The sequence below is a fragment of the Balaenoptera physalus genome (genome assembly GCF_965194825.1).
Source record: "Balaenoptera physalus genome assembly, chromosome: 20".
In the NCBI taxonomy this organism is placed as follows: Eukaryota; Metazoa; Chordata; class Mammalia; order Artiodactyla; family Balaenopteridae; genus Balaenoptera; species Balaenoptera physalus.
Window position 1 is genome coordinate 18,413,428 of NC_138901.1, and position 27,022 is coordinate 18,440,449.

Consider the following 27,022-nt stretch of genomic DNA (forward strand, 5'->3'; position numbering starts at 1 on the left):
GTTGGTCCATTCCTCAGCGAGTGTGGTAACGGCAACTGACAGGCAGATGCTCCGGTGCCTGTGCTCTTAACCGTTGCTTATTAACTGCATCTGAGAGTGGGTGACCAAAGTCACTGACTGTTCTTTCTCCAAACTCAAGCCATACCCTGATTTAGCCCAAGCAGCCCCTAAAACTGGGACCAAAACCTTTTAATTATGAAAAAGATAGATAAAAGGCTCATTTCCAAAGGACTCATACATAACAGGTGTGTACACAAACCTTTTTTGAATTTTATTTTTTTCCTCGGGTTGGAGATTCATCTTAACATGCATGCATCTTAAAACAGTTAACAGGGTCTCGAATTGTTCCGAGCAGACATTAGACAAGCACAGGGGGTTGAAAATTCCTATTTAAAAAAAAATGGAAATTGCAGTGGGAAATTGAGAAGTCACACACATATGGTGGGGTGGTAGTTTATCCTGCTCCCCGAAAAGCTGAATCTAAACTTCATTCACATTTTTTTATTACAATGACCTGACCTGATGCTTGGGTGTGCTGAGCCGCACCAGGCCTTCCCCCAAAGGTTGTTGGTTCCCACTTCCTCCCAAAATGGCTCTGAGTAAGGGGAAGGGGCTCCTCTGGAAGTTTCCTCCCCAGCCTCCAAAGGATTGCCCGCCGGGGACAGCCGATTCTCCTCGTCCCTCTGGAGACGCTCTTCCGTAAGTGGCACGTTTCAGAAGAAGGCTAGGGCTGTGTCACAGAGCCGCCTGCAGATGGCTGGTAGATTTGGGGGCAGTTTGAATGTTTTCCCTTTGATTCCTGTGCTCAGGCTGGAGCCTCCTCCCCACATTTCTGCCAGAAAAAAGTGAGGTCCCTGGAACTGGGGGAGCCACAGGTCTAAGGCCAGAGCTTTCTAAGGGTTGTTTTAAACACACTGTCCCTTCTGGCCCCTAACACTTGAGTAGCTCAAATGCTGGGGATTGCTGAAATTTCTTCTCTCTCCCAACCTGAATTGGTAAAAAGACAATTAGGAGGGTGGGACTGGCTACTGAGAAAAGTCCTGGGTCTTTGATCCACCTTCCTGGGGCAGGCCCTGGCAGACTGTGAAGAGGGGAAAGTCAGTAGGGCAGGAGTATGTAGTCCCAAGCCCTGAGCGCTACCAGGGTACCTGTTTTGAGGCCTAAAGCACAGGCAAGAGAAACAGAAGTAGGAAGAGGGAGAAGGGATGACGAGCTGCCTGTGGAGGGAACCTAGGGAGTGCCACTGAGAGCAGCCACAGGGGCGACTCATAGCACGTCCCACAGACCAGTAACCCCTGAGCTAGATAAGGAGACATCGAGCATTGCCTCAGGCTGTGCTTCTGGAACTGCTGGCTTCCTAGCCTGCCCCATAACCCCCAAACTGCAGGGCACAGGGAATGAGCTTGCACGGGGGGACAAAGACTCAGTGGTTCATTAATAGGAACAAGGGCCAGAGGCCGCCTTCTAGTGGTCTAGGTGGAGTTTTCAGAGAACCCCTTACTTGGGTGGGGAGACCTGGGAGACTAGAGTTTTCTCAGCCATAGACTTTCAGAAGAGGGGCAGGACGGGAGAAGCTGTGACTGGTTAAATGGCAGAGGGAGAGAATGGAGAAAAATCCTGCCCTATCCCCATCCCGGCCTCACCCAGTCAGCCATGTCCTATTCTTATGCCTTTGTTCTTGGGAGACCCCAAATTATTCTGGGATGCCATGAGACCATTCAGCTTTTCTCCATGGCTCCAAAGAGTGACGGTGAGGGTAGTCCCTTCCCCTCAGACACCTTCCGCCCAGAGAGGGCATGGTGGGACTTGGAGAAAAAACACAAAGGTTTGGGGATCACTTCACTTTCTCTACATTCAGACTGCAAACCAAATTTAACATCTTCATCGTTACAAAAAGAAGAGAAAAAACTTGTATAAAACAAGATAAATAGCTTTTAAACATTTGAATGCCAAAGGAGTTAAAGGACCAAACCCAAGGTTTTGAAGATAGCACAGAGAATGAGCTTTTAACAAAATTTAAAATCCACCAAACCACAGCTTAAATGTTTTGACCCGGTCAACAATACTGTCAGAAAAACAAAAAGAGCATTTAAAACAGAATGCTACCTCTCAAAATGTAAACAATATACAAAACAAAAACAAAAGCCCACAAAAACTCAATGTTAAAGAAGTTAGATACCTGGTAGCTCACCTTCAACTGATAACGACTGGTTACACTTTTCGTACACATGATGGCGACACGATCAGCAGACCAAATGCAGGAAGCCGAGGGAGCCCAAGGTTGTGGAGGCTGCGAGAGGACAGCCTGAAAAGCTTGGGAGATGTTGGGCTCGACTAGGAGCAGATCCAAATTTTCATTCTTGATTAGGAGGTGGGGAAATCAAGTCCAAACATTATTCCTACTAATCCCTTCCTAAGTCAAATTTGTTTTCTCCACGAGCCACTTGGTTCCAAGTTCTTCTCCAGGTCACTTTGCGGTCTTGCTGCTGACATTCAGAGCTACCTACAGCCCCTTCCTGGGGCCAGGGCAGTTGTTTGGCCCCCGTCTGCCTCTTCCAGAAGGGTTCCGACAGCCCCAGTAGAGTCCAAGAATGCGGTCTCCATTCCTCCCTGACCTAAATACTGTGGGTTGGGCACAGAGATGGTGCTTGTTCCTGCTCCAGAAGCTGAGCTTGGCCAGGTTTGCAGGGAGCCAAGGAAACCAATCCATTCATTCAAAATGGTTCCACACACTTTCTTTCCATTTGCGGAGTTATCTACAAGTTTTACCGTGTCTCATCCCAAGACCCCAGTTCCTGGTGAGATGGTGAGAAGACGCAGGAATGTACCTCCCCCAACACAGGGCTGTTTTCTCTCCTAGCCAGACCAGACTGCTCTGATGGCATCGCAGAAGGACACAATTCTGAGGCTTAGGTAGCCGGCTCAGAAGGTGGGTAGAGCCCCTGAAGGAAGCTGCAGGATGCCACTCTTGAGGAGGCTTGTGGGTGGCAGATCTGTGAAAAGTCTAGAGGGGACAGCGAGGAAAAACAGATCCAAAGTTGGGGCCACGTCGAATCGCACATCAAGCCTCCAAATTGGATTTCCCAGGTCAGATCCTCAAGTGGCTCAGAAGCAACCTCAGGCTTGGGTGCCACGCTCCAAGGTGGGGGGCACCACTCCCTGCTGGCCACAGCCATCCAGGTGACAAACCACAGGGGGTCAGATTACCTACACGGTAGCCCTGGGGGTTGAAGAGGTATCTCTGCAAGGAGCACCCCAGGCACATGGAGATCTGCCCCCAACTAAAAGCTCACCTACAAATGAGAGTGCCTGGGAGAAGGTCAGAAGGAAGTAAATGGATGGAGGGCACAAGACCTCATTCGATACTCATCAGCTTTTCTGGGCTTTCCCAAGGGGAAATAACCATTTAAGCACGAGGGTCCTGTTATATCCAAAGGTGCTTTCTAGTTCCTCTTGACTCAGTGGGAGGCTTTATAGAGAAGACATCTGAACTCCAGGGGCCGAGAGAGCCCAGGAGCTTGGGTGATGATCATGGGGTTCTCTGAGAACCAGCTGTCCGAGAGCCCAGCAGCCCCCGACCCCTTACCATCCCATGAGGATGAACTCACTCCCCTCTGAGATCTCTGATTCTGATCCAAGATGCCTGGTGTTGATCTGGAGTGTTCCTTCGGGAAGAACAGCATTTAGATGGAGGAATCATGTAACATTTCACTTGGAGCTGAGGCTGAAAAAGTGGAGGAAGCTGTGCACAATACTCCATGAAATTAAAAGTTAATCTAGACAAGATCAAATGCAGCAGGGAGGGCAGAGGTGTCTAACCTCCTCTCCTGTGGCACCAGAGCGCTTTGCTCTGAGAGGACCCTTCGCTGGGTCTATGGGTGCTTCTCTAATCGAAGGGAAGTGAGAGCAGGTCAGGGATGGGGAGGGTGGATAGGGTGATGACATACATCGTTATAAATAGCAAATCTGGAGCAACGAAATTTCAGAAACAAAACCCAAATAAACCCACAAAGTCATCTCTAGCCCCAAGGTATCTTAAAAAGTTACAGGGTAACAAAAAGGAAACCCCTTTTTAACCTGGGTCAAATGGGGGGGAAATCAAGGGTAAGCAGGTGAGGTTACATCCTGTGAGCACGTGCACACACAGCACATCCCCTCCTCTCCAGCTAGTCTCTTCCAGTGTCACAGGCTGCAGTCGCATTGCTAAAGCCCTCCCCTACCCGCCACTCTGCTCCCCACCCTCCCATCCAGCCCAAATAACACCCTCTCCCTCTTCCAATCCCCGACCCCACATCCAGCACTCTGGCTCTGGCTGAAGGTAGAGGGTAACTACGTCAGGATGTTGGACATGAACTCGTTGAAGCGTTTGGAGTACTGCTCAGGGTTCACAGTTGAGATCTCCGCTCCCGCCTGTAATACACAGAGGCCCTAATCAGGAGGCTGCGCCTAGGAGGGGCCTGGGTATTCAGGAGCCTCTGGCTCCACATTAGAGTTGAATACTACCCCCCGCCCCCAGCCGGGCAGGCCACCTTGAGAAATGGTTCCCATGTCTCAGAAGTGCCCTGGCCCCGCTCCTCTGATTCACAATCCCAGGGCTGCTCCCACTGAAGCAGGAACAAGACAGTGGGGAGGCGGCAGAGAGGCCCCAGAGCTCTGGGGGGCCCCTGTTTAGAGAACAGTAGCTTGAAGCCCATGGGGAAACAGGCCTCTGGGGAGCAGTGTGGGCATATAAACAAAGCTATTACTGGCGGTCAACAAGATGCATGACATGTCCAGCAGCCCTGGGGGAAGGAGCCAGAGAACTAGGGGAAAAACAAGTTGGGCGTATCAGCCAGCTGCAGGGAGAGGATGGGACGTAGATGGCGGAGAAGGAACACAAGGCAACCGGGTGGGCTGCTCTTCCTGTTCCCTGTGCTGGGACAAGGGGCCAGGAGAGCACCTCCTTAGAGCAGGCGGCCTCCCTGCGGGTCTGAGGCCCCAGCCCCCGGGCCTGGGTGGAGACAGGGAGAACTCACCCCGTGTTTCACTGTTTTGGCAGCATGTGCAGCTTTCTTCTTAGCATCATACGGCGTGAGGATATCGATGATGGCCATGAAGTAAACCTCCTTCTTGGGGGCACCTGAAGGGGGAGGGAAAGCAGGAAAGGAGGAAGAGGCAGGGAGAAGAGCAGAAAGCAGCTGGGTCCATAACCCTTCAGGTATGACATCCAGGTTCATCCCTATCATTTTGAATGTGAGGAAAGGAATGACCCAAGGAGTTCTTCTTAGAAGCTTTCATAGCGCTCATCTTATTTGATCTTCACAGCCACCCTGTGGGGTTGACGTGACACTATTTAGGAGGTTTTGTCCATCCCATGAACCAGAGCTAAACCAGGCCTCAGCTATCCAGGATAAGCAAAGAGGTGAAGGAAGGCCTGACAGAGAAGGACCCCAGCGCCCCAGAAGACAGAGTTACTGCTGGTGACCCAGGATGGAGGCAGAAAGGGGCCAAAGTCAGCAGTTAATAAGATGCAGGCCCACTGAAGTGGGGGAGAGGGGGGTAGGATGAGGGCTGGGGACGGGGCAGGCAGGCAGAGGCTCCTACTTACTTTCATGGCTTTTCATGGCATAGACATCAACAGAGGGATCAAATTCCCCAGGACCAAAGAACCGGGGAAAGCTGAGGAGGTTGCCAGGGCTGTCCGGAGGTGTGCCGTAGGAGCAGAGCAGGCTGCCACCCATCCCGTCGTTCTCACACTCCTCATCCTCTGCCCGCTCCTCCACCTCCATCTCCTCCTGCTCCGCCCGGTCCACATCGTGGATGCCCACCAGCAGGCTATAGTCCATGATCTTCAGCTGGGCCAGGAACTAGGGAGGTGGGGGCAGGGGAGATGGGAGGAAGAGGTTACATGGGACATCTGGAGAGGCAAAGTGGCATCTGGAAAGGGGAGAAAAGGCATTCCTTTCAACTTAATTCTCCCATTCTGAAATACAGCAGAGAATAAGACATCAGAGCCTCTGCCCTCAACGAGCTCAATGTCTAATGGAGAAGACAGTCATTCCACAAGGGCGAGGAGTCGTGGGAGCCGACAGCAGCGGGGAGAGGGCCTCCCTGAGGAAAGGAGTTGAGCCTGACCCAGTGAATGAAGAGAAGTCAGGCAGGCAGAGGCTGCGGGAGTAAAAGTAGAAGGAGCACTGCAGGAAGAGGGAAGAGCCAATTCTGTCTGGGATCAGGAGAGGCCATGATGAGGTGGAGGAAAGAAATAATGGAACGCTGCACTGGGCATTTCTCATCCATATAACGAGTGCTGGGAGCAGGATGGTATCTAAGTCTCCTGAGCTAAGACTCAATGACTTGGAGAAGAACAAAGAGCGTGGGAACGATACAGGATGGAAATGGCCAACTGGCATCCCAGTTTAACTAGTATGAGGCCAGAGTCACTGGTCCCAGTCCTCTGTGAACTAGCCAGCAGCCACCAGCAGCCATGTGCCCGGCATCCGGCCATGGTCACAAATGAACCTGCAGCACTGCAGGAAACTGTCTGACTGACTAGACGGAGAATCATAATAGGACCAGAGCGGCTCTATGCACAGGCCCAGAAGACAACTAAAAGCATAAGAAGCCCCAGTGGTAGGAGATCAGCAGAATCTCCTCAGGAAAGAAAGGTGAGGGGCACCATTGCAAGCACCTCTGGACAATGCCCTCTGAAGGCCGAAGAAGGGGCCAGGGTCCCAGAAAAGAGAGACTCTGTGAGCAGCACCCCCTCCTGTCCATCTGCAAACATTTATAAAGTAACATGCAAGTGAAAACAAATGAATTGTGTTAACTGCCTTAAATTCTTCTTGAAGGCAGAGTAGGGAGAAAAGTAGGAAAAGGAAGAGAAAGACTCTGGACAAACCGAATGTCAGAATAAAAGCACAAACATAGTAGGGGGTGGTTAAGGTAAAGCTTACTAACAAAAAGAAGTCTGTTAAACCCATGTTCGCAGGAGCATTATTCACCATGAAGCAATCCAAGTGTGAGGGTTGATTTTATGTGTCAACTTGACTGGGCTACTGGGTGCCCAGGAATTGGGTCAAATATTATTCTGAATATGTCTGTGAGGGTGTTTATGGATGAGCTTAACATTGAATTGGTAAACTGAGTAAAGCAGATTGGTCTCCCTAAAGTAGGTGGGCCTCGTCCAGTCAGTCGAAGGGCTGAGAAGAACGAAAAGGCTGACTCTCCCGTGAGTAAAAGGGAACTCCTCCTGCCTAACTGCCTCTGAGCTGGGACATCAGTTTTTTCCTGCCTTCAGATGCAGACTGAAACATCAGTTCTTCCTGGGTCTCAAGCCTGCTGGCCTCTGGACTAAAACTACACCATCAGGTCTCCTGGGTCTTTAGCTGGTCAACTGCAGATCTTGGGACGAGTCAACCTCCATAATCATGTGAGCCAATTCCTTATAATAAACATCTATCTATCTATCTACACCCTATTCTATTCCTCTGGAGACTAGAAACTAGATTAATTAGTTAACCTTAACTAGTGACCAAGTGTCCATCGATGGATGAACAGGTAAACAAAATGTGGTATATACATACAATGGAATATTACTCAGCCTCAAAAAGGAAGGACATTCTGACACACAGCACAACATGGATTATCCTTGAAGACATTATGGTAAGTGAAAGTAAGCCAGACACAAAGGACAAACACTGTATGATCTACTTATATGAGATTCCTAGAGCAGTCAATTTCACGGAGACACAAAGTAGAATGGTGGTTGCCAGGGGCAAGGGAGAAGGGGGAATGGGGAATTAGTGTTTCTTGGGTACAGAGTTTTCATTTGAGAAGATGAAAAAGTTCTGGAGATGGATGGTGGGGATGGTTGCACAACAATGTGAATGTACTTAATGCCACTCAACTTCAAAATGGTTACGATAGTAAATTTTATGTTATGCATATTTTACCACAATTTAAAAAAAAAAACATTTTCTAAAGTTTATAGAATTTGGTTTTAATGAACAGGCTCCCAATTTATTAAAATAGGAGACACTGGGACTTCCCTGGCAGTCCAGTGGCTAAGACTCTGTGCTCCCAACGCACGGGGCCCGGTTTCTATCCCTGGTCAGGGAACTAGATCCCACATGCCACAACTAAAGATCCTGCACGCAGCAACGAAGCTCCACGTGCCGCAACTAAGACCTGGCACAGCCAAATAAATAAGTATTTAAAAAAAAAATAGGAGACATTGAGTTATCAGATATCACATTCATTATTTACCACCTGTCCTCCCCAAAGGAACTTCTCCACAGGAAGTCCTGTTCCAACCAGAATGCTGCTAGGTAAGTGGAGAATCGGAGCCAGAGAAAGGCACGGTTGGCGGATCTTAATAGCTGGTTTCCTGTCACTCTGACAGCTGGATGCCCCCTCCACTATAGGGACACCACCAGAAAGGAAGCTTGAAGAGGAGTCTGAAAAAGGGGTTGGAACAGACTAGAGAAGAAATGAGGGAAAGCACTCCAAACCGAGTTACACAGGTTCTACTGGCACAAACTGTGTCCCCCCAAATGGAATGTACATTTGCACTAGCTTTAGATGCAAATAACTACCTGCATGGCTCAGATCACCACCCTTCCTCTTGTCCACACTCCTGGGAAGTGGTGAATTCAATTTTTCTTACGATTAAAGAGGTTCCTGCTCTGGGAACAAGAGGAGGTCCTGCTCAACCAAAGTAAAAACGAGGGTAAACACATACCTCTACATCCCGTTTCAGTTTTTCCAGGAAGTTCTTTTTACTCTCTTCTCCCACGTGCAACTTCTGCCCTTCATTGAGGAAGTCATTGTCTTTGAAGGTTGGCAAGTCCTTGGCCTGAGAGAGCAAGAGCGGTGTTAGGCTGGTGGCCTGACTTGTTCGCCCCGAGGAGTCCTCTGCTGGGGGCAGCGGTACAGGAGAGGAAAGGGTCCTCGGCACAACGGGGGCCAAGCTGCCAGATCAACAGCTCAGTCCCGGAGTCTACAGTCCCAGCTTCGGGCAGGCAGGGATGGCAAATATGTAGCACGAGTCAGACAGTGAGGACTGACCAAAGGACTTCCTGCTGAGCCCTGAGACTACCTCACGGCTCAAGCAGCCAGCCACCCACGGATTCAGGCTGGACTGAGATGGAAACTGCCAGCCCTCCAGGACTATGAAGAACCCAGCAAGGGCAAAGGAAAAGGCTGGAGACCAAGGCCTAGGCCAAGGATGAGGACAGACACAAGCTTAGTGACACAGCGTTTCACATCAGCAGACCGCATGTCTGGGAACGAGGCTGGGGCAGCAGCAGAGGAAGGGACAGGATGGCCAACAGAAGGTGTTTTTGATTCCCAGCGACCCGTTCCACAAGTGAGCAGCACAGGCCCCAGCATACCTTCTCCTTGTCACTCGCTTCTCTGGCAACAGTAGAACCCTGAAAGGATAAGAGCCGTCAGGAGAAGTCCAGCTGAGGCAAATTCCGTTGATCGAAAAAACATGCACCGGTCTTTAGGGAGAGGCAGCAGGTGAACTCAAGTAGGCTGGTTAGACTCCTAGAGGGGCCAGGAGGCAGCAACTTGTTCACTTCCTCTGTCACAGACCGCTTACAGAGCTCTGACTATATACCAGACACATGCTCAGGATACGGGGCTGAATGGAGAGACTCAGTCCCTGCCCTTAAGGAACCCTCCTTCTAACAGGGGAGACAGAGGGTAAGCAGGAGTTACACGATTAATTAATCCATTAATTACAACGGTGCTCAGTGGTACAGGGGAGAAGGCAGGACTCTCTGAGAGCATGTAGTACAGGGGAAGGGTCCAGACTGGGGAGGGGCAGTGGCCAAAGCCTGCTTCCTAGAAGAACTGATATTTGAGCCGAGCTCGGAAGGTTCAGTAGGAAGTAATTAGGTGGGGGAAGGTGGAGGTGGAGAAAAGGGCAGGGAGAGAAAGGATCACAGGCAGCCTATGTGAGATCTGGGGAGGCGGAGAGCACGGGCACTGCAGGAACGGACAGGAAACCAGTGCAGCTGCAGCAGAGAGAGGGAGAGTGGTGTGAGGAGACAGGAGTCAGGAAGCCAGGTTCAAGAACGACGGAGTGCTGTGGTTCACAGGCACACATGTGTTTGTGTCCGTGTCTAGAAATGTGCCTGTGGTGTCAGTCCATGGGGCCTGGACAGCTGCCAGGGTGCCTGCGTCAGCACCGCCTGTCCCCGCACTGCTGCCCTCTGTGTGCACATCCCCCTGACAGCAGTTGAAAAACATCAATTGTTACATAAATATGGTACATTGGGGGCTTCAATAACCTCTTGTCACTGTCACCTGGACTTGAGACAGCCTTTGGCTCATAAGAATTAGGCGTATCAACTCCAGAGCCACTTGCCCATGCGAAAACATACACTCCGGCTTTCCCATTATGCGGAAGTTGGAGTCGTGGCCGCTCCAAGCCTCAGCGAGAGGGAGGCCACAGAGCTGGGAAACACAGGGCCCCTTACCTTGAGGTCATACTTGCGGTGTACAGTGAGCCGATGGCTGAACACATTCCTGGTGACCACCATGTACGTTTCCACGCCGTCCACAGTCAGGCGGTACATGCCCAGGAACTGTGGCAGAAGGGTATTGCCGTGACACTCCACTATGAACTAGAAAGGAAGGCAGGGAAGGAACAGGTGAAGGTGCCAGGATGGACGGGGCTCCTCCTGGGCTAACATGCTCCCTGGGATTCTAGCCTCTAGACCAGTGGTTTCCAAACTGGATTCTGTGAAGTCACGGGGGTTCCTCAGACTTACAACAGGTAACAGCCTCCACCACCCCTAACTGGCAAGGCAGGGTGAGAGGCTGAGCAGGCAGTGCAGAGCCCCTTTGGTTTCATCCGATTGGGATTCTGCAGGAAAATCACTGATCTAGGACTTGCATCTTCTCTGCCAGCCTGAAATGGGAAAGCCAAAGGGCAGAGAGAGGATGCAGAGGCAGGGCTGTGGTGCGGTCGCCTGGGAAAACCGAATGGCTTCGTACCCAAAGCTCTCGCCCATGCCAGGCCCCAGGGTTTTCTGCTATAACTCCCGAAACACCAGAAGTCCCTTTCACCACCTCTCAGGTGGTCAGAGAGAAGCCAGCTTTCCCTGAAGACCCAGGCAGGCTTCGGACAGGCACTCCCTGCTTTTCTCATGGGCAAGTTCCAGATGAGATGAGAATGGGAGCGGGAAAAGCAGCAGTCCTGCTGAGCCGACAGGACCTCTTTTAGAAGAAATGAGGCAGGTGCCAGAGTGTGAAAACTTTCCAACTCTGGCGAGAAACAGCTGTTCAACTGGGACTGCATCCATAACATGCCTTCATTTCTTTTCTCTTTTTCTCAAGTAGGCATTTCACCTCACAGAAACACGGCCCTGGGGGAGGGCAAGTGCTTGGTTATCAGGAGGTACCTGCCATTACCAAAGAGGACCAAGCCCTCCCCAAGAAGCTCTACCGGGGGCTCCTCTCCCTCTTCCACTAACCCATCCTCTGCTGTTGAGGCTCTTGACTCACCATACCTGGTGGTATTTCTTTAAGATGTTGTGCATCTCAGCCACATCCTCACTTGACACAGTCTTGATCACAAAGCGCCGGTCATAGGTAGTGAGAAAACGTGTGCCACATCGGCCCTGGCTGTCACTGTTGATGGGGGCACTGCGCGTCACTGAATTCTGATGGACCAAGACAAAAGCTGGTCTTGGGAGGGGAATGAAGACTCTGACTTTTATTCTGAGTCTTCTCTTATGGGTCAGATTGCTCTAAGGCCAACAACACCGAGACAGACGGGACCTTATCCACCCCCTTTCTCATGGGAAATTCACATCTTTCCCAAAAAGTCTTCCATAAGAGAGACAAGAGTTGTTCCTTACCACCTGCTCCTAATCCTTGACTGGGATGGGAAGAGGACTGACTGTGAAATATTTCTTTTCATTCTGATCCTAGAGAGCTTGCTCTAGAAACTAAAACTCGGCCTCAGATGTTAGGGGCCTGGGTTCTAATCCTGATGCTCACGTGTAATATGACCTTGGGTGAGCCATGGAACTTCTCTACTCTTGAGTTTCCTCACCTGGAACATGAGATGATTTTCCCAGTCTCTTGGGGGTGACGAAGACAAAGCTTAGGAAATATTCAAGAAGTCAAGCATAAAGAAGTGGACACAGTCATGTTTATTTCCTGTATGTACCCTCATGCTGGAAAACCTTTCCCAAAGCAGGAAGCTGGTCCTCACTACTCTGCCCAACACCTCTCCCCTCACCTCAAACTCCTGTTTGTCTTTGCAGAGCTACGAGGCAGATCTGGGGAGCTTTTCTAGCTCTGTCCCTGCTCCTTCTCAGAGCCCCATTCCCATTAGGATCAGAAGGCAGGAGAAGCCTCAAGTGGGGAGGGAGTAGGGGAAGGTGTGAGTCAACCAAAAAGATGTATTCACCAAGCAGATGCTGGGAAAAGACCTTCAGGAGGTCACAAGACAGAGGGTTGACAAGCATAATTCTACCCCTGCCTCATTTCCAGGCAGCATTTCCTGTCTCTCTAAGTCACTGGTAGTCTAAGAGCAGAGAGTCCCCTCCCTGAACACCATCTTCCCTGCCCCTATTTCAGTCTTGAGCACAATTGTTTGCCCACAAGTCTATTAGAGAAAAAATACAGGATGTGGCTAGATGGCCAAGGGGAAGGGAAAGAGCCACCGTGGAAGGAAGATACCCGAGCAACCTTGCCAATAATGGCAAGAAGTTTTCCAAAACCCTCATGCTCCAATCAGGGCATGACTTAGTTCAGGGTTTGGCCCCAGTAGGAGGGGCTGGAGGACCTCCCAGCACCTCTGGGACATGGCTGGTCCTGGCTGTTCAAGTCCCTGGCATCTCTTCCTCCTCTCACGTTCCCTCACCCTCCTCTTCAGGAGGCCCCCTGGAGTGGAGGACAGAGGGGAGGGAGACCCTGCTTCTCATGATCTACTCTGTGAAAGACTTCCTGGGAGTGGGATGGGAGGAATGACAATATCTTACAAGATGTGAGCATCCATTTTAGATTTCACTAGGCTGTACACTCCTTTTTTCCCCCAACAGACAACTGAAAATCAGCTGTATTTCTTACTGCTGCACAAGTGAAATGGAAAATTCTCCCACCTTCACCACCAGGCTGTTTGCCAGGGGAAGAAGTCCAAGGAAGGTGCTAGGTGGAGAAGCAATAGAAGCCCCAGACAATGAGTCAGACTAGAATGTCCCTGATATTGGGATTGATTCCTCCCAATAGGCCAAAGGCCTCTGTGACATGATCACCCCCTGAAGGGGGCAGCTGCCCTGCCATGCCTAGCCCCCCTCCCAACGTTAGGACAGGGGAGTTTAGGAGGTGGCACTCATACCTGGCAAGAAGTTACACTACCCTTGAAGTCTTCCTTTTATAATCTGTCTTATCAGCTTTTAGAGGCCTCATCTCCCGCTGGCAATAATTCTCTCTTTTAAGTCAAACTACGAAGGAGAAGGGTTCTTCAGCCTAGACTGGGAATGTCAGACTACAATGAAGCAGCTTCCGTAGACCCCTCTCCCTCCCACTGTGCTCCCTCCCAGGGAGAGTAGCCTGAGCTTGTGAGGCATCATGAGAAGCACTTCTAAGGCCCTCACCCCTCCAAGAGCCCACCAACACTGGAGAAAGACTGCCTGGGCTGGAGTGAGACACGACAGGAAGACGCAGCACAAGAACAGTAGACACGTTTGGTTCCCTACTTGTCCTGTGGCTTCCTGACCCCCCTCCACTCCCTAACCCCTCCGATTTTGCAAAGACACCCCGTACCTGGTAATCCTGATCATCAATCCCAAACCTCTCCCGGAGATTTCGGAACACCATGGGGCAGTACTCCTTAAACTTAAAGCGGCTGGGGAGGTTCTCTCTGGGGAAAAGCAGAGACATGTTTTTGTGAACTTCTTATTCCTCTAACTCATACGTCAGGACTTCTCAAAGTGTGGTCCACAGGTCACCTGGATCGGAACAATCTGCAGCACTTAAAACGTAGGCTGCTAAGCCCTCAGCATTCTGGAGGTCAGTCTAGAAATCTGCATTTTTAACACACACCCCAGGTGATTCTGAGCATGTAAAAGTTTAAGAACTTCACATTCCTTGTATATACTTTGTAAAAATTAATCTAGCTGTATTCTTATGATTTGTGTACTTTTTCTGAGTACATGCTATCTTTCAATAAAATTTACATTAAAGGGAAAAAAAACCTTACCTGCAGAGAAGTGAGACTGAGTGTTGGCCCTACTTCACAAGTGCTGTACTTGCTGCAGGTAGGTGGCCGCATGTGAAGAGCTGCTGTGAGGTAAATGTCAGTCTGACTGCTAAAGGGAAAGGCTTTTCTCATCAAAGGTCCCCCCTCCTCTGGGGATGCTCCTATCAATACACCCTGAAGATGGTTACACCCAGGAAGTCCTGCCCTTGGCTTCCACTGGGATGGAAGGAGAGGGTGCTTTAGACTGAAGAGGTCCTCAGTCAGATGACTGGGATCCCATCTTTTCATGAAGCCTCGTCTGCTGACTGCTGGCACCAGTCTACGCCCTCCCGACTCCTTAGTCAATCCACAGACTCCCAGGAGGGAAGAGAATCACCTTGAAGGGATGCCTCCTCCAAATCCTGCATCTTGACAGTAGTCAACCTGCTTGGGAACTCCCTTTCAGAAATATGGCCCTCTGTTCTCACCACAAGGAAAACCATTTTTTTTCTATTTCTTTAATTCTGTATCTATATGAGAGGACGGCTATTCACTACACTTATTGCGACAATCACTTCATGATGTATGTAAGTCAAATCATTATGCTGGACACCTTAAACCTACACAGTGCTGTATGTCAATTATATCTCAATAAAACTGAGGGGAAAAAAAAAGAAATATGTCCCTCTGACTACTCCAGGATGGTAGACTTCAAGGAAATAAAAAGCAGTGGCCTCTCATGAAGGCAGGGGCCTGATCTTCTAGTAAATAGCACTGTAGTCTAATAACTAGCATGTAAACAGTTGCTGAAAGGACAAAAGGAATCAAGAAAGATGAAAAAACAAATAAAGATACTGGATGTCCACTTCAGGCCAAGATGTCAGTGTGGTGGACACCATGGACCCTGGTACAATGGCCACACCTGAGCCCTGACCTCTGGCACAGAACAACCCCCTTTCCTGCCTCACAGGGTAACACTGCCTCTCCTTCCTTAGGTGGTGTGATATTGGATACAATAACAAATATACATTTAGTCTTTGTCCCTGTTTCTGGCACAGAGCTCCAAAAATCTTTGGAATTTCCTAAGTGGTAAGAGCAATAAAGGTGTCTTTTATTTGTAACGAACCCCCTTCAATCACACCTGAATTTATGTTAACGAGGTGACTTCTGTTAAGCCTCTAAGGATGGGTGCTCTTTGCCAGGGGAACCAACCAGGACTAGAGGGCTGGAACTTTCAGTCCCGTACCCCTGACTTCCAGGGAGGGGAGAGGGGCTAGAGGCTGAATCAATCGCCAGTGGCCAATGACTTAATCAATCATGCTGTCATAAAAAAGTCCCCATAAAAATCCAAAAGGACAGGGTTCGAGAGCTTCCAGGTTGGTGAACACGTGGAGGTTTGGGGCAGGTGGTGTGCCTGGAGAGGGCATGGAAGCTCCCTGCCCCTTCCCACGTACCTTGCCCTATGCCCCTCTTCCATCTGGCTGTTCCTGAGTTGTATCCTTTTATAATAAACCGGTAATCTAGTATGTAAACTGTTTTCCTGAGTTCTGTGAGCTACTCAAGCAAATTAATCCAACCCAAGGGGGAAGGTCATGGGAACCTCTGATCTACACCAAACTGGTCAGAAGCACAGGTGACAACCTGGACTTGCGACTGGCGTCCGAAGCGGGGTGGAGGGGCAGTCCTGAGGGACTCAGCCCTTAACCTGTGAGACCTGATGCTAACTCCAGGTCGAGAGTGTCAGAACTGAACTGAATTGTAGGACACATAGTTAGTGTCCTACAGAATTGCTTGATGTGTGGGAAACACACACATTTGGTATCAGAAGTGAGTAGTGATGTGAGAGTAGAGGAGAAACACAGTTTTTCTTCTATACAGGTGGCCACTTAGCAAGTAGCAGCTATGAAGACAGCTTCTAGAATATGATGTTATTACTTACTATGGCAGAGAGAGGCCACTAATGGATGTTTTCAAATCAAGCTTCTCCTCTGGGCTAACAGTCTGGGAATGGTGGGGTGACAGAGCCCAGCTGGTGAGGTGGTGGAGACTGTGAGACAATGGAGAGTGGAACCAGGATTCAAATGCAGAAAGGAAGAGAGTGTGAGCAGCAAATATTTCCTTGGGTGACCCATAGGAGGATGAAAAAGCAAGGCCTCTAAAGGGCCTACAGCAGGCCCCAAACTGTGCCAGGTGGGACGGCTGCTCCATCAAAGTCTGAGACAAAGACACCAGTGTTAATCCAAGAAGCCACAGTGAGCAAAAACGGGAAGAATGATTTTAGATAGCGCCCCTGGGCACCATGCTCGGCCTGTTGTTCACACACTAGTTGGAAAGAAAGAAGCTTGGCTGCATCCCAGGCCAGGAACATGCCTGGCAGCTTCTTGCCTCAGACTAAGATCAAGATAGGGCCACTGCTGTCAGCCTCGTACTAGCTACCTCAGCTCCCGAGCAGCTCACTGTTAACTAAACTGGCCCTAGATGAATCACCCTGGGCCGAGCCACAGGCCCTGAGGGACACTGGAGGTAGGCTGATAAAGGACTGAGATGACAGGACGGCACAAGGGGGAGAGGCACATAATGAATGCATTTTCCCAGCCAGTTTTTCAGCTCTGTGAGCCAGGTGTTGCTGTCACACCCTGCTAGGTGCTTGCTTGTTCTCACCACGGTGAGGTCTGGGAAGCGCTCTGCCTTGAGGGAAAGAACTGCCCACAAAACCTGAGCCCACTCAGCAAGCAACTTACTTATTGAAGAGATGATTGTCCACCTTGATCTTGCTGTATGCTTTGAAGTCATCTGGCATTAGCATGACAGGGACAGGGACATTGCTCAGCTCATTGATCTGCAAAGCAAGGGGAAAGTGAGGTTCTCAGCCGAGCCACCTGCCTCAGAGAGACAATGTGCTACACCGCGGATGCCACCATCTCACCAAACACATGTCCATGGATTCCCTCCTTGTCTTTATTTCTGTTCTTTTCTTCAAATAAGTTCCCAACTTCATCTCTACCTACTGAAATTCTCCCCACCTGATAAGTTCCCGCTCAAAAGGCACCTCCGCTATGAAGCTTTCCATGATTCTCTAGACCATAAATGTTCTCTCCTATCTCGGAATTCCTGAAGCATTGTTTGTATCCATCTCTTGGCCATCTCACAGCCTCCCTCACATTGCAGTTAATGCTTATAAACCTCACAAGCCTGCTTGACTATAAGCTAGGCAAGATCCTATCACTGATCTTTGCAAGCAAAGATCATCTAACTGGCCTCGGAGGCTCCACACATGGTACTTGGCACCACGATTTGCATATGGCAGGTATTATATACGTATTTATCAAATGCAATAATAAATGGATCAATGAATAAATATCACCCAACCTATGTGAGTATTAATTGAGGGCTTTGGACATCTTCATTACAATTGGGGGTCCACTCAAGAAATCAGCCTGGGGCAAGAAGAAAGCTGGATGGGTTTATGTGGGTATGTAACTCTTATCTCCAAAGTAAAGGATTAAATTTAAAGTGAGCAGGAGAGGTAGACATCTGGCCACTGGCTCGTTCTTACTCTCCTAATGAAAGCAGGGCCAGTGCCTAAAGCCGTGTCCTCTCTTGTGCTGAACTGGGGGAGATGCAGGAGGGTGCCTTGCCCCCACTGCAAACAAACCTTCTCATTGTCCTTCATCCCCCTTCAGGGAGCTGGAGGTTGCACAGGGAACTGGCTTGCCATTGGTGCAGAGCTGAGAGGGCAGCTCCTGCCCTTCCCCATCCCCAGTCTAGCCAATTAGTGGTCTAATTAGCCGCAGATGTCCTCTCCCATCACAGCAGAGTATTTGACATTTGACCCTCAACCCAGTTGCCACTAATGCATTCAGGATTTAGACAGGAAACCTTAGTCCTGACTTAATGGATAGGGGGCAGGGGGAGCACAGTCTTGTGTCTCCTGGATACTTTCCTTGCAAATCCTATTATCTCAATGAGGCCCCATGTGGCAGTGAGGGAATAACCTAGTCATTAGGACTCCTCCAGGAGCATAAATGGGGGGAAATACCATGTAATTTGCTGCTCCTTTCATGTTCCAAATCTTTTTTATTTAGAAATGTCAGAGGATGGAGGAAGTTCAAGTTAATGTAGTAACTGGGCTGGGGAAACCATACCTTCCTAGAATTGGTGAAAAACCCAATTTACTCACGGGGAAATGAAGGAAGGCATACGAGTGTATGTGTATGGGCAGGGGCCGTAGGGTAGCAGTGTAAGTTGGCAGTGGGGCAGAGACAATAAACCGCTGGCATAACTGACTGGCATAAATGTAAAAGTACAGCCTGTATGATTCCATTTATATGAAATTCTAGAATCTATAGTGACAGAAATCCAGTAGGGGGCTGCCTGGGTTGTGGGGGGTGTGGATGATTATAAAGAGACGTAAGAGGCGCAATTCTAGGCTATTAGAAACGTTCTATACGTTGTTTAGGATGATGACTATATGAGTACATCATCTGTCGAAAGTCCTCAAATCGTACACTTAAAATTCCCAGCGTCCAGGTCTGAGATGCCCACCACTGGCTCAACAGCCACAGAAGAAAGTTCTGCCAGTTACCATTCCAGGGGGTGCTCACAAGACAAGCTGGTTGTTTAGTGAGTGCCTAGAGAGGAAACCATTCCGCGTCATTTTTCTGCCAATAGAAACAATTCATCGTAGCTGTCCCACTTCCTTTTTCCTGGCATATTAAGCCTGGCTCTGAGATTTAAAAAAAGCTAAGTTCTGCCTTTTCTAGCTTATTCCGCCATGCTAGAAAGAACATATCACTGGCTCAAAGAATATGGTTTTATACCAAAAGGTTCTAGTATCTGCTACTGATTGATGTGGGTTAGTCTAAAATCCAGACACTATGCCATGGCCAAGGCTTGTTACTGGGAGAACTAGGAAAGACTAAAACACTTGCTTGCGAGGGGTCAATTGCCCCTTAGCCAGGATGAATCATTCTAACAAGAGCTATTCAGGGATGTTCCATTCGTTAATTCTCTGTGTAACTCTAAGTGTAGCATAGTTTGAATAGTTGTAAGTTGGTCAGTTTTTAGTTCTCAATTCTTCTCTATTCTTGACTATACAATCCAACAGCAGGAAATTTCTAACAGATAATATATTGCTGAACAATCCATATAGCTGAACTACGTAGACTCACCCTCATTTCCACTGGGCCACATGTAGATGATTCACTCTAGGGATTAGCTGTACTATTTTTTTTTTTTTTTTAGTTGTGCTAAATTTTACATCCCCAGAGAGTTCTATTCAATTTCAGTTGAACAAGCACTTACTGAAATACCTACTACATGCTTCATTTTATGTTAGGGAGCAGGGGGTGTGCAGCAAGGGAAGCGTTGTATGCACCGTGCACACAAAAGTGGGAGGCTTATCCTCTTATCCGGGAGATGACACAAACCCATGATACAGTAAGTCTTGAAGTCAAGGAGCATTTAAGTGAGTGAGAACACAGGGCCAGTGAACAGAACAGCCATGTCAGAGGAGGGTGAGGTTGATATGGTCAGAGTCAGACGCCCAGCCCTTACACCTCAGGCTAGAAACGGAACCTAATGCCCCTCCTGGTATTGCCAAGAGCACTTGACACTGGAAGAACCCACAACAAGATCATGTTACACCCTGCTTAAAAATCTTCCATGGCTCCTCACCAACCTCAGGGTAAAGTTTTAACTCCTTTAGCCTAGCATTTAAGGTCTTTCCTGATCTGGCTCAGACTCTGCCAAACTTCTATTCAGTTAACTTCTACTCAGTGTAGCCTTACTATGTGCCAGTACTGTGCCAGAAGCTGGGGATACAAAAATGAAAAGATATGGTCTCTGTTTACCTGGGAAGACAGACAACAAATAACAAATACAACGTGATGAGTGTTATAGAGTTATGAGTAAAGGTAGACAGAAAAGTAGCTTAAGAAATGATTGATTCTGCCTGGGCATGGGAGAGCTGGTTGCTAGAGGAAGCTATAGAGAAACACCTGTGAGAAAGGCCTAGGAGGGTAGTTCTCCAAAAAAAAAAGAACAAAACACAAAACCCGAGGAAGGGAATCCCAGCTGTGGGAACAGTCAGAAACAAGCCTCAGAGCTGTAAAAGTATACTGCCCATTTTAGGTAGGGGGGCAAGGGGATAGTGGCAGGGTAGGACAGAGGTAATAAGTAGTGGAGGGAGACAGTACAGGAAAGACAGGTGAGCAGCCTCACATATTATCAATATTAGTAAATAACAGCTGCTTCTATTTATGGAATGTCTGTAAGTGGCCAGTGCTTTATATTATTATATATCATATATCTCACATATATATCCTATTCTATATTTCTAATATTTAACAGTCACATGAATTATTATTAAACTGATTTTGCCTTTTGCAAAAGGTTCAAGGCACCTCGCTCAAGGTCACACAGACAATATGTGTAGAGTCAGGATTTGCTCCCAGGTCTGCTGGTGCCAAAACCTGGGCTCTTTCCACTGTGCTGTGCAATCCTTCTTATGGGCAGCTACCTTGGCTAAGGTAGTGTTTTCCATTCCTTTCCTCTGTCCTAATAATCTGCAAGGAAAGTGTTATGCTCATTTTATAGAAAAGGAAAATGAAGCTCAGAGAGAAAAATTACTACTCCAAAGCTATAGTAAGGGACATAGCCTGAATTTGAACTTAGTTTGTCCACTATATGATAAATTTGGACTTAACTATGCAGGCAATGGGAAGTCCTCTCAGGTTTAAGTCTGGGAATTCACATGATCAGATGGGTGATATAGAAAGGTAATTCTGGAATCAAAATCAAGTAAGGATTGGACAGGGCAAAGATAAGAAGCAGCAAGATCATTTATGGGGCTACTACAATAGTTCAGGTAATAGACTATGGCAGCAAGAATAGAAGAAGGAATAAAGCTAAGAGAATCATCCAAGATCTGACTAAATAACACTTCTGTGAAAGCTTCCCTGTCTTCCCCAGGTTGAACTGGTTACTCATTCCCCTGTGCATCTTTATATCGTAAATATCACATTCTCTTGGGTAACTGTTTGCTTACATGTTTGATTTCTCCACTAGACTGTGAGCCCCTAGAAGGAAGAGACTACCTTACCCATTTTTATGTCCCTAGCACAATGGCTGGCACACATTAGTTACACAATAAATGTTGGATGGAGGGATGGATGGCTAGAAAAGGGGGACTGAAAGATGGCTAACACTAGGATAAAGAGAAAAAGATAGCAAAGCTGGTGTGACCATGCTTAAGGTTCATGGCCTGGAGGATGGGAAAGATGATTAAGGTTAGCTACTGAGGCTACGACCAGAATGTAAAGAGTCTTAAATGCCAGGGAGAGGAGAATGAAGGAGAGTGACCAAAAGCTTTAAGCATGAAAGGCTGCGACTAAAGCAATGTTTCAGGAAGATGTGCCCTTCCTTTACTATCTAGCACATTTCTTGGCCAACCTCTTTCACCTTCAACAGAAGTGCACTTGCGGAATGCAAACTCATTTGAGTAGCACGATAAACAGAACATATTAGGATGGTAAGTCTGTTGTATCTCACATCATGTAAGTGGTTTTTGGATTATCTGCAAGATTAACTCTATGAGCCATCAACATAAATAATGAGGAGGCTAAACAAGCTGAGTGAGAAACAACTTAGGAGCAGAGAGTTTACTCTGTGCTGATCCTACTGGACATGAAAATTCAGTGACTAGTTCTAGTCTGGTGAATTTCTGATTCCAGAAGCCTCCACTCCCCTCTGTGACCTTCATAGGAATTGCTACCCAGGAGGCGTGCGCTGGGCATGCAGGCTTCCTGACATGTCCCAGGGTTCTGTGGGTGGTTCATCAATGGGCTGGCCACCACCGACAATCATTTGTTACCTGCCACCATCCCCAAAACATGACGTGTTGGGGAACACATTCCCGAGACCAAGGAGGTCCAAGCGAGATGTGAAACTCCAGAAAGGAAAGGGGCAAGAACAGAGAGCCACAGGTGCCAACAAATCCACCCCTGGGTTTATTCCTCCTTTTTACACCTTGGTTTTTCTTTTCCTGTTTGAGTCCCAGTGTTCTCTGTGAGGTGGGAAGGTGTGCTGAAGGACAAATTCATCCAAAGGCTTCACTAGAGCAGGAATATTTACTAAAGATTTTTTTTGGCCACGCTGCACGGCACATGGGATCTTAGTTCCCAGGGATCAAACCCATGGCCCCTGCATTGGAAGCGTGGAGTCTTAACCACTGGATTGCCAGGGAAGTCCCTATTTACTAAAGATTTTTAAAGTAGCAGGAAAAGAGAAAAAGGCAGGGAAAGGAGGTTCTGGGTCTGCATTAGGCAAAGAAAATGTGTGGACAGAATGGGGGTAGAATGTGGGAGAGAACTGAGCAGACTTAAGAATAAATCTGTTCCTCACACCATTCACAAAAATTAACTCAAAATGGATTACAGATCTAAATGTAAGAGCTAAAACTAAAAGAGTTTTTCTTAGAAAACGCTGAGTTTTTCTTAGAAGAAAATATAGGAGTAAATCTTCACGATCTTGGGTTAAGCAAACCCTTCTTAGATATGACACCAAAAGTACAAACAACCAGAGGAAAACAGATAAATTGGACTTTATCAAAATTAAAAACTTGAGCTTCAAAAGGTACCATCAAGAAAGTAAAAAAGGGCTTCTCTGGTGGCGCAGTGGTTAAGAATCCACCTGCCAATGCAGGCGACACAGGTTCGAGTCCTGGTTCGGGAAGATCCCACATGCCGTGGAGCAACTAAGCCCGTGCGCCACAACTACTGATCCTGCGCTCTAGAGCCCGCGAGCCACAACTACTGAGCCCACACACCGCAACTACTGAAACCCACGTGCCTAGAGCCCGTGCTCCACAACAAGAGAAGCCACCGCAATGAGAAGCCCACGCACTGCAACAAAGAGTAGCCCCCGCTCGCCGCAGCTAGAGAAAGACGGCGCACAGAAACAAGACCCAACGCAGCCAAAAATAAATTAATTAATTAATTTAAAAAAAAAAGTAAAAAAGATAACCCAAAGAATGGGATAAAATATTTGCAAAACATGTATCTGATAAAGGACTTGTATCTACAATATATAAAGAACTCTTACAAGTTAATAATAAAAAGACAAATAGCCCAATTTAAAAATGGGCAAAAAGTAATTGGCAAGGGGTCTTAATAGATATGTCTCCAGTGAAAATATACAACTGGCCAATAAGCACATGAAAAGATGTTCAACATTGTTAGCTATCTAGGAAATGCAAATCAAAATCATAATGAGATACCATTTCAAATCCACTAGGGTGGCTATAATAAAAAAGACAGACAATAGCAAGTGTTGACAGGATGTGGAGAAATTGGAACCCACACGCACTGCTGGTGGAAATGTAAAATGGTGCAGTCACTTTGAAGAACGAGTCAGGCAGCTTCCCAAATAGTTAAACATAGCTACCATCAACCTCTCCTATTCCTTCTGATCACTGGGGTGAGGCTTCATACATACCCGGTTCCTAAAATGGCCAACAGGTCATCAAGCCAGGTCTGCCTCCTCCGGTCTCCACACCCCTCTCCCAGGCCACCTCTTCCCTAACTCCAGACCCTCTGGACTGTATTTCATTCACTAAAACTCTGGTTTTCTCTCTTTATTAGTTCTCCCCTGACAGATGCAAAGTCTTCTGATTTTTTTCTCCCTGTTTCCTACACAGTCTTCCTCCGCAAAGTCCAGGGGCTGCATCTCTTGTCTACAAGAGGAGCTCCTGTTACAACACTGAGTTCAAAGGCCTCTTTTTCCACCCAGAAGTAAACCAACCACCTCATGAGAGAGTATGTAACTGACTTGTACTACAGATAAAGACATATCCATCCTTCATGTCTCGTACACCATCAACCATAGACCATCACAGCCTAAACGCTTAAATGGGTGAGAAACTAAAGAATCAAAGAAAAGGTGATACCTGAAAACTTAGATTGCAAAAAGTTGCAACGGTGGGCTTCTGAAGGAAGGTGACCTCCAAGAAAGGCTATCAATCCACCAAAACAATGTGGTCTTGACCCCCTTGAGAACTGCAAGATTTTATAGTCTTCTGGGGAGATGCTCCATTTCCCATGGGGACCCACGAAGTCCTAGACCTTATTGCAGGCCAAGCGAAAGCAAGAAAACTTTTGACTAACTGAGCTCCAAAGCTCGGCCTGTCCAGGGCAGTGGTGCCCAGTGCATTTCCCCTGAGGTGCTCGCTCATTATGTCCAGAGGCTTGGGTCTTGCTTAAAGTCAATGCCTTCCCAGCTAGCTCTCAAACAAACTTTCTTAAAGTTAGCAAAAAAAGAGGGTGACTGGGAATCACAGATGCCTCTTCATGTGCCGGAGACTCATTGCCTGCCTATCAGAAAACCAAGCACCACACACACTCCTGGGAACTGGCAGGCACAGGCACACACACCTGGCCGTACATTCAGGTTCTCTAACAAGACCATAATTCCCATCTGTCCTGGCACTTGGATGAGAGGCAGGACAAGGAAAAGGAGGCAAAGAAAACGAGACCTCTTATTCAAGCACCACCATCGGCCAACACAGCCCACAGTACTGGACAACGAGCTGTGTCTTTTGTTGTGACCACAGGCGACCTAATCCTCCATCCAGGGCCTCTATTTCTTCATGTATAAAATAAGGGGCCCAAAGTCCCTTACGACTAGCTGTAACATTCCTGACTCTCAGACCTCTACCAATTCTCCATACAGACAGGATGCTTTCTGGTGAGAAACAAGCTGCACAACAAAATCAAGGATTGATTTCAAGGCAGGGACACAGGGTTCAAATTTTGATGACCCAGTTTCCCTTGCAATATTGTCAGATGACCCCTGAGGCAGCAGGAAGCAGTGGCAACAAATGCTGCTGGACTACTGAATCAAAGCAGCTCCCAGACATCTAGGCATTAAACCAGCGTTTCTCCCTACCCTAGCCAGGACCTCCACCTCAGTGAGGTTACTGAAAACAGTAACCTGCCCAAGACCCACATGTGCACTTCTGTATTAGCGGTAAAGATCTAAAACCCCGGCTCAGACTATGGTTCATCAATCTCCAGCCAGAGGCTCTTCTAGAAAAGCAAAGCAAACAGTCCTGCTGGCCCTGCGCCCCTCTGTCATCATTTGGTCTTGTGGGCAATTTCAAGTGCTCAGAAAAGTCAGGGAGCCTAAAGAACTGATATTCACGGGAAACTCAAGCCATTAGCTTCATTTTTCTCATTCCAAACTTTTAGTTGGTGAAGCTGGCATTTCAGGTCCTTTTACTTCCTCTTCTCATTGCCGGTGTAGGGACTCAATGAAATGGTCAGAATGCACGGAGCAAGTGGCTGGAAGAGAAAGAAGACCCCAAACAAACAGGACACAAACGAAGTCCTCCAGCTCAAACACTGTGCGGGGCTCCAACTTCCCAACAGGAGCTGTTGGCCAATCTCAAAACACCCCAAGGATCCAGGGAACCTCTCTCTCACCTTAATCGCTGTCCATTATCACATCCTCATGACCATACAATAGGAAGCTCAAGAACTGAGAAGTCAACATCTTTGACATGAACACCACAGTATTCAGGAAGACACATCATTTCTACTATGAGTGGTCCTCATAAGCAGGCCTCACCTTCTCTCAAATGGTTACATTCTCCCTTCTCCCTAACCCAGGAAGACCCTGGTAAAGTGTCTGTGGTCCAGGGAAGCCTGTGCTTCTCCAGTTGATACATCTCATCAAGAAGAAAAAAAGGAAACCCAAGGAGGATTTCCAGTCAGTGGCCAGGAGGTCTGGAGGATGGGGAAACTCTGAGCAGCCACACCAACCAAACGACCAGAAATAGAGGAATACTCAGGCAGGCCAATGCCACTTGCCCTGTCAACTGGACAGGGAGCTAGGCAGCCAATTATAAGGAACAAGGGGGAAAACAAATGCAACAAACGGGGTGAGGCGAGAAGAGAGGAAGAAGGGATGAAAGCCATTCCACCCCACCCAGGCCTTCCCTCTGCGCTCCAGGAGCTGCTCGAAGCCAGACGCAGGAAGCCTGAGGGACTGGAGGGAAGGGAAGGACGCGACGGCATACCACCGACGGTGACACCAGGCCTCGCGTGGCGCGCGGGGACGCACACCCGGCCGGGACGGCGTGCAAGGGTGGGGTGGGCGTGCAACTGGCTTGGCAAGGGGTTGCAGGCGTCACTGGCGGGGCCCGCCGGGCAAAGGCCCGGGACTGCGGGGGGCGTGAGCACGCGCGGGGCCGCGCTCGGAGGGGCGCGCGCCGGGGAGCTGGTTACCGTGTGGTTCACCCCCCACATCAGGACGCTGAGGATCGGCTCGCTGGCCCGAAATAGCTTCACTTTCTGGCACACGAAATGCTTCTTCTTGGTCTTGGTTTTGCTGGCGCTGAGCGGCGCCACCGCCACCGCCGTGGTGCTGGTGCAGTTGGACGACATGCCCGGGGCGGCGGCGGCGGCAGCGAAAGGGGGGGCGGCCGAGACGGCGCACAAGCCAGCGGTCCCAGGCCTCCCCCGGACCGATCTCCACCCCCGCTCCCTCACCGCGCCATGGTCGCGCCCGTCCCGTTACCTCCCCACCCCGCCCCGGTGGTTCCGTCCGCCCCACGCTCCGCCCTTCCCGCCCCGCCCCAGGGAGCCGTCAGGCCCGCTCCGCACCCCGCCCCCGGGCGGTGCAGCAGCCCCGCCGTCACCAGGCCCTTTCCTCCCCGCCTGGGTGGTATCGCCCGTTTTGGGGAGGCAGCGGCCGCCAGGCCCGCTTCTCCTCCCCGGGCCTGACAGGAACCGAGCCGGCCTCCGCGCGCCTCAGAGCCCCGCGGCCGAGCAGGGAGGGGAG

The 27,022-nt window shown here is 48.9% G+C and overlaps 1 protein-coding gene across 2 annotated transcripts; it reads right to left on the reverse strand.

Moving 5' to 3' along the window:
• Nucleotides 1–250: 250 nt before the first annotated feature.
• PIP4K2B (phosphatidylinositol-5-phosphate 4-kinase type 2 beta) lies at nt 251–26,769 on the reverse strand. 2 transcript variants are annotated; one of them, XM_082442387.1, is made up of 10 exons: nt 26,467–26,769; nt 16,924–17,021; nt 13,768–13,864; nt 11,502–11,654; nt 10,467–10,613; nt 9,372–9,410; nt 8,720–8,833; nt 5,588–5,846; nt 5,016–5,119; nt 251–4,410 (listed from the first exon to the last, which is right to left on the reverse strand). In XM_082442387.1, the coding sequence occupies exons 1-10, from the start codon at nt 26,623–26,625 to the stop codon at nt 4,330–4,332; spliced, it is 1,251 nt and encodes a 416-aa protein (XP_082298513.1). In that variant the 5' UTR covers nt 26,626–26,769; the 3' UTR covers nt 251–4,329. The 2 variants fall into 2 exon arrangements, with proteins under 2 accessions (XP_082298513.1, XP_082298514.1); XM_082442388.1 differs by lacking the exons at nt 13,768–13,864; nt 16,924–17,021; nt 26,467–26,769 and adding an exon at nt 13,340–13,494.
• Between the last annotated feature and the right edge of the window lie 253 nt (nt 26,770–27,022).

Coding starts and splice junctions, on each gene's coding strand:
- PIP4K2B (XM_082442387.1), bottom strand. CDS start 26,625: ATGTCGTCCAACTGCACCAGCACCACGGCGGTGGCGGTGGCGCCGCTC. Junction 8,834..9,371: donor AAGCGAGTGACAAGGAGAAG/GTATGCTGGGGC, acceptor TTGCTCTCTCAG/GCCAAGGACTTGCCAACCTT. Junction 5,847..8,719: donor AACTGAAACGGGATGTAGAG/GTATGTGTTTAC, acceptor CCACCTCCCTAG/TTCCTGGCCCAGCTGAAGAT.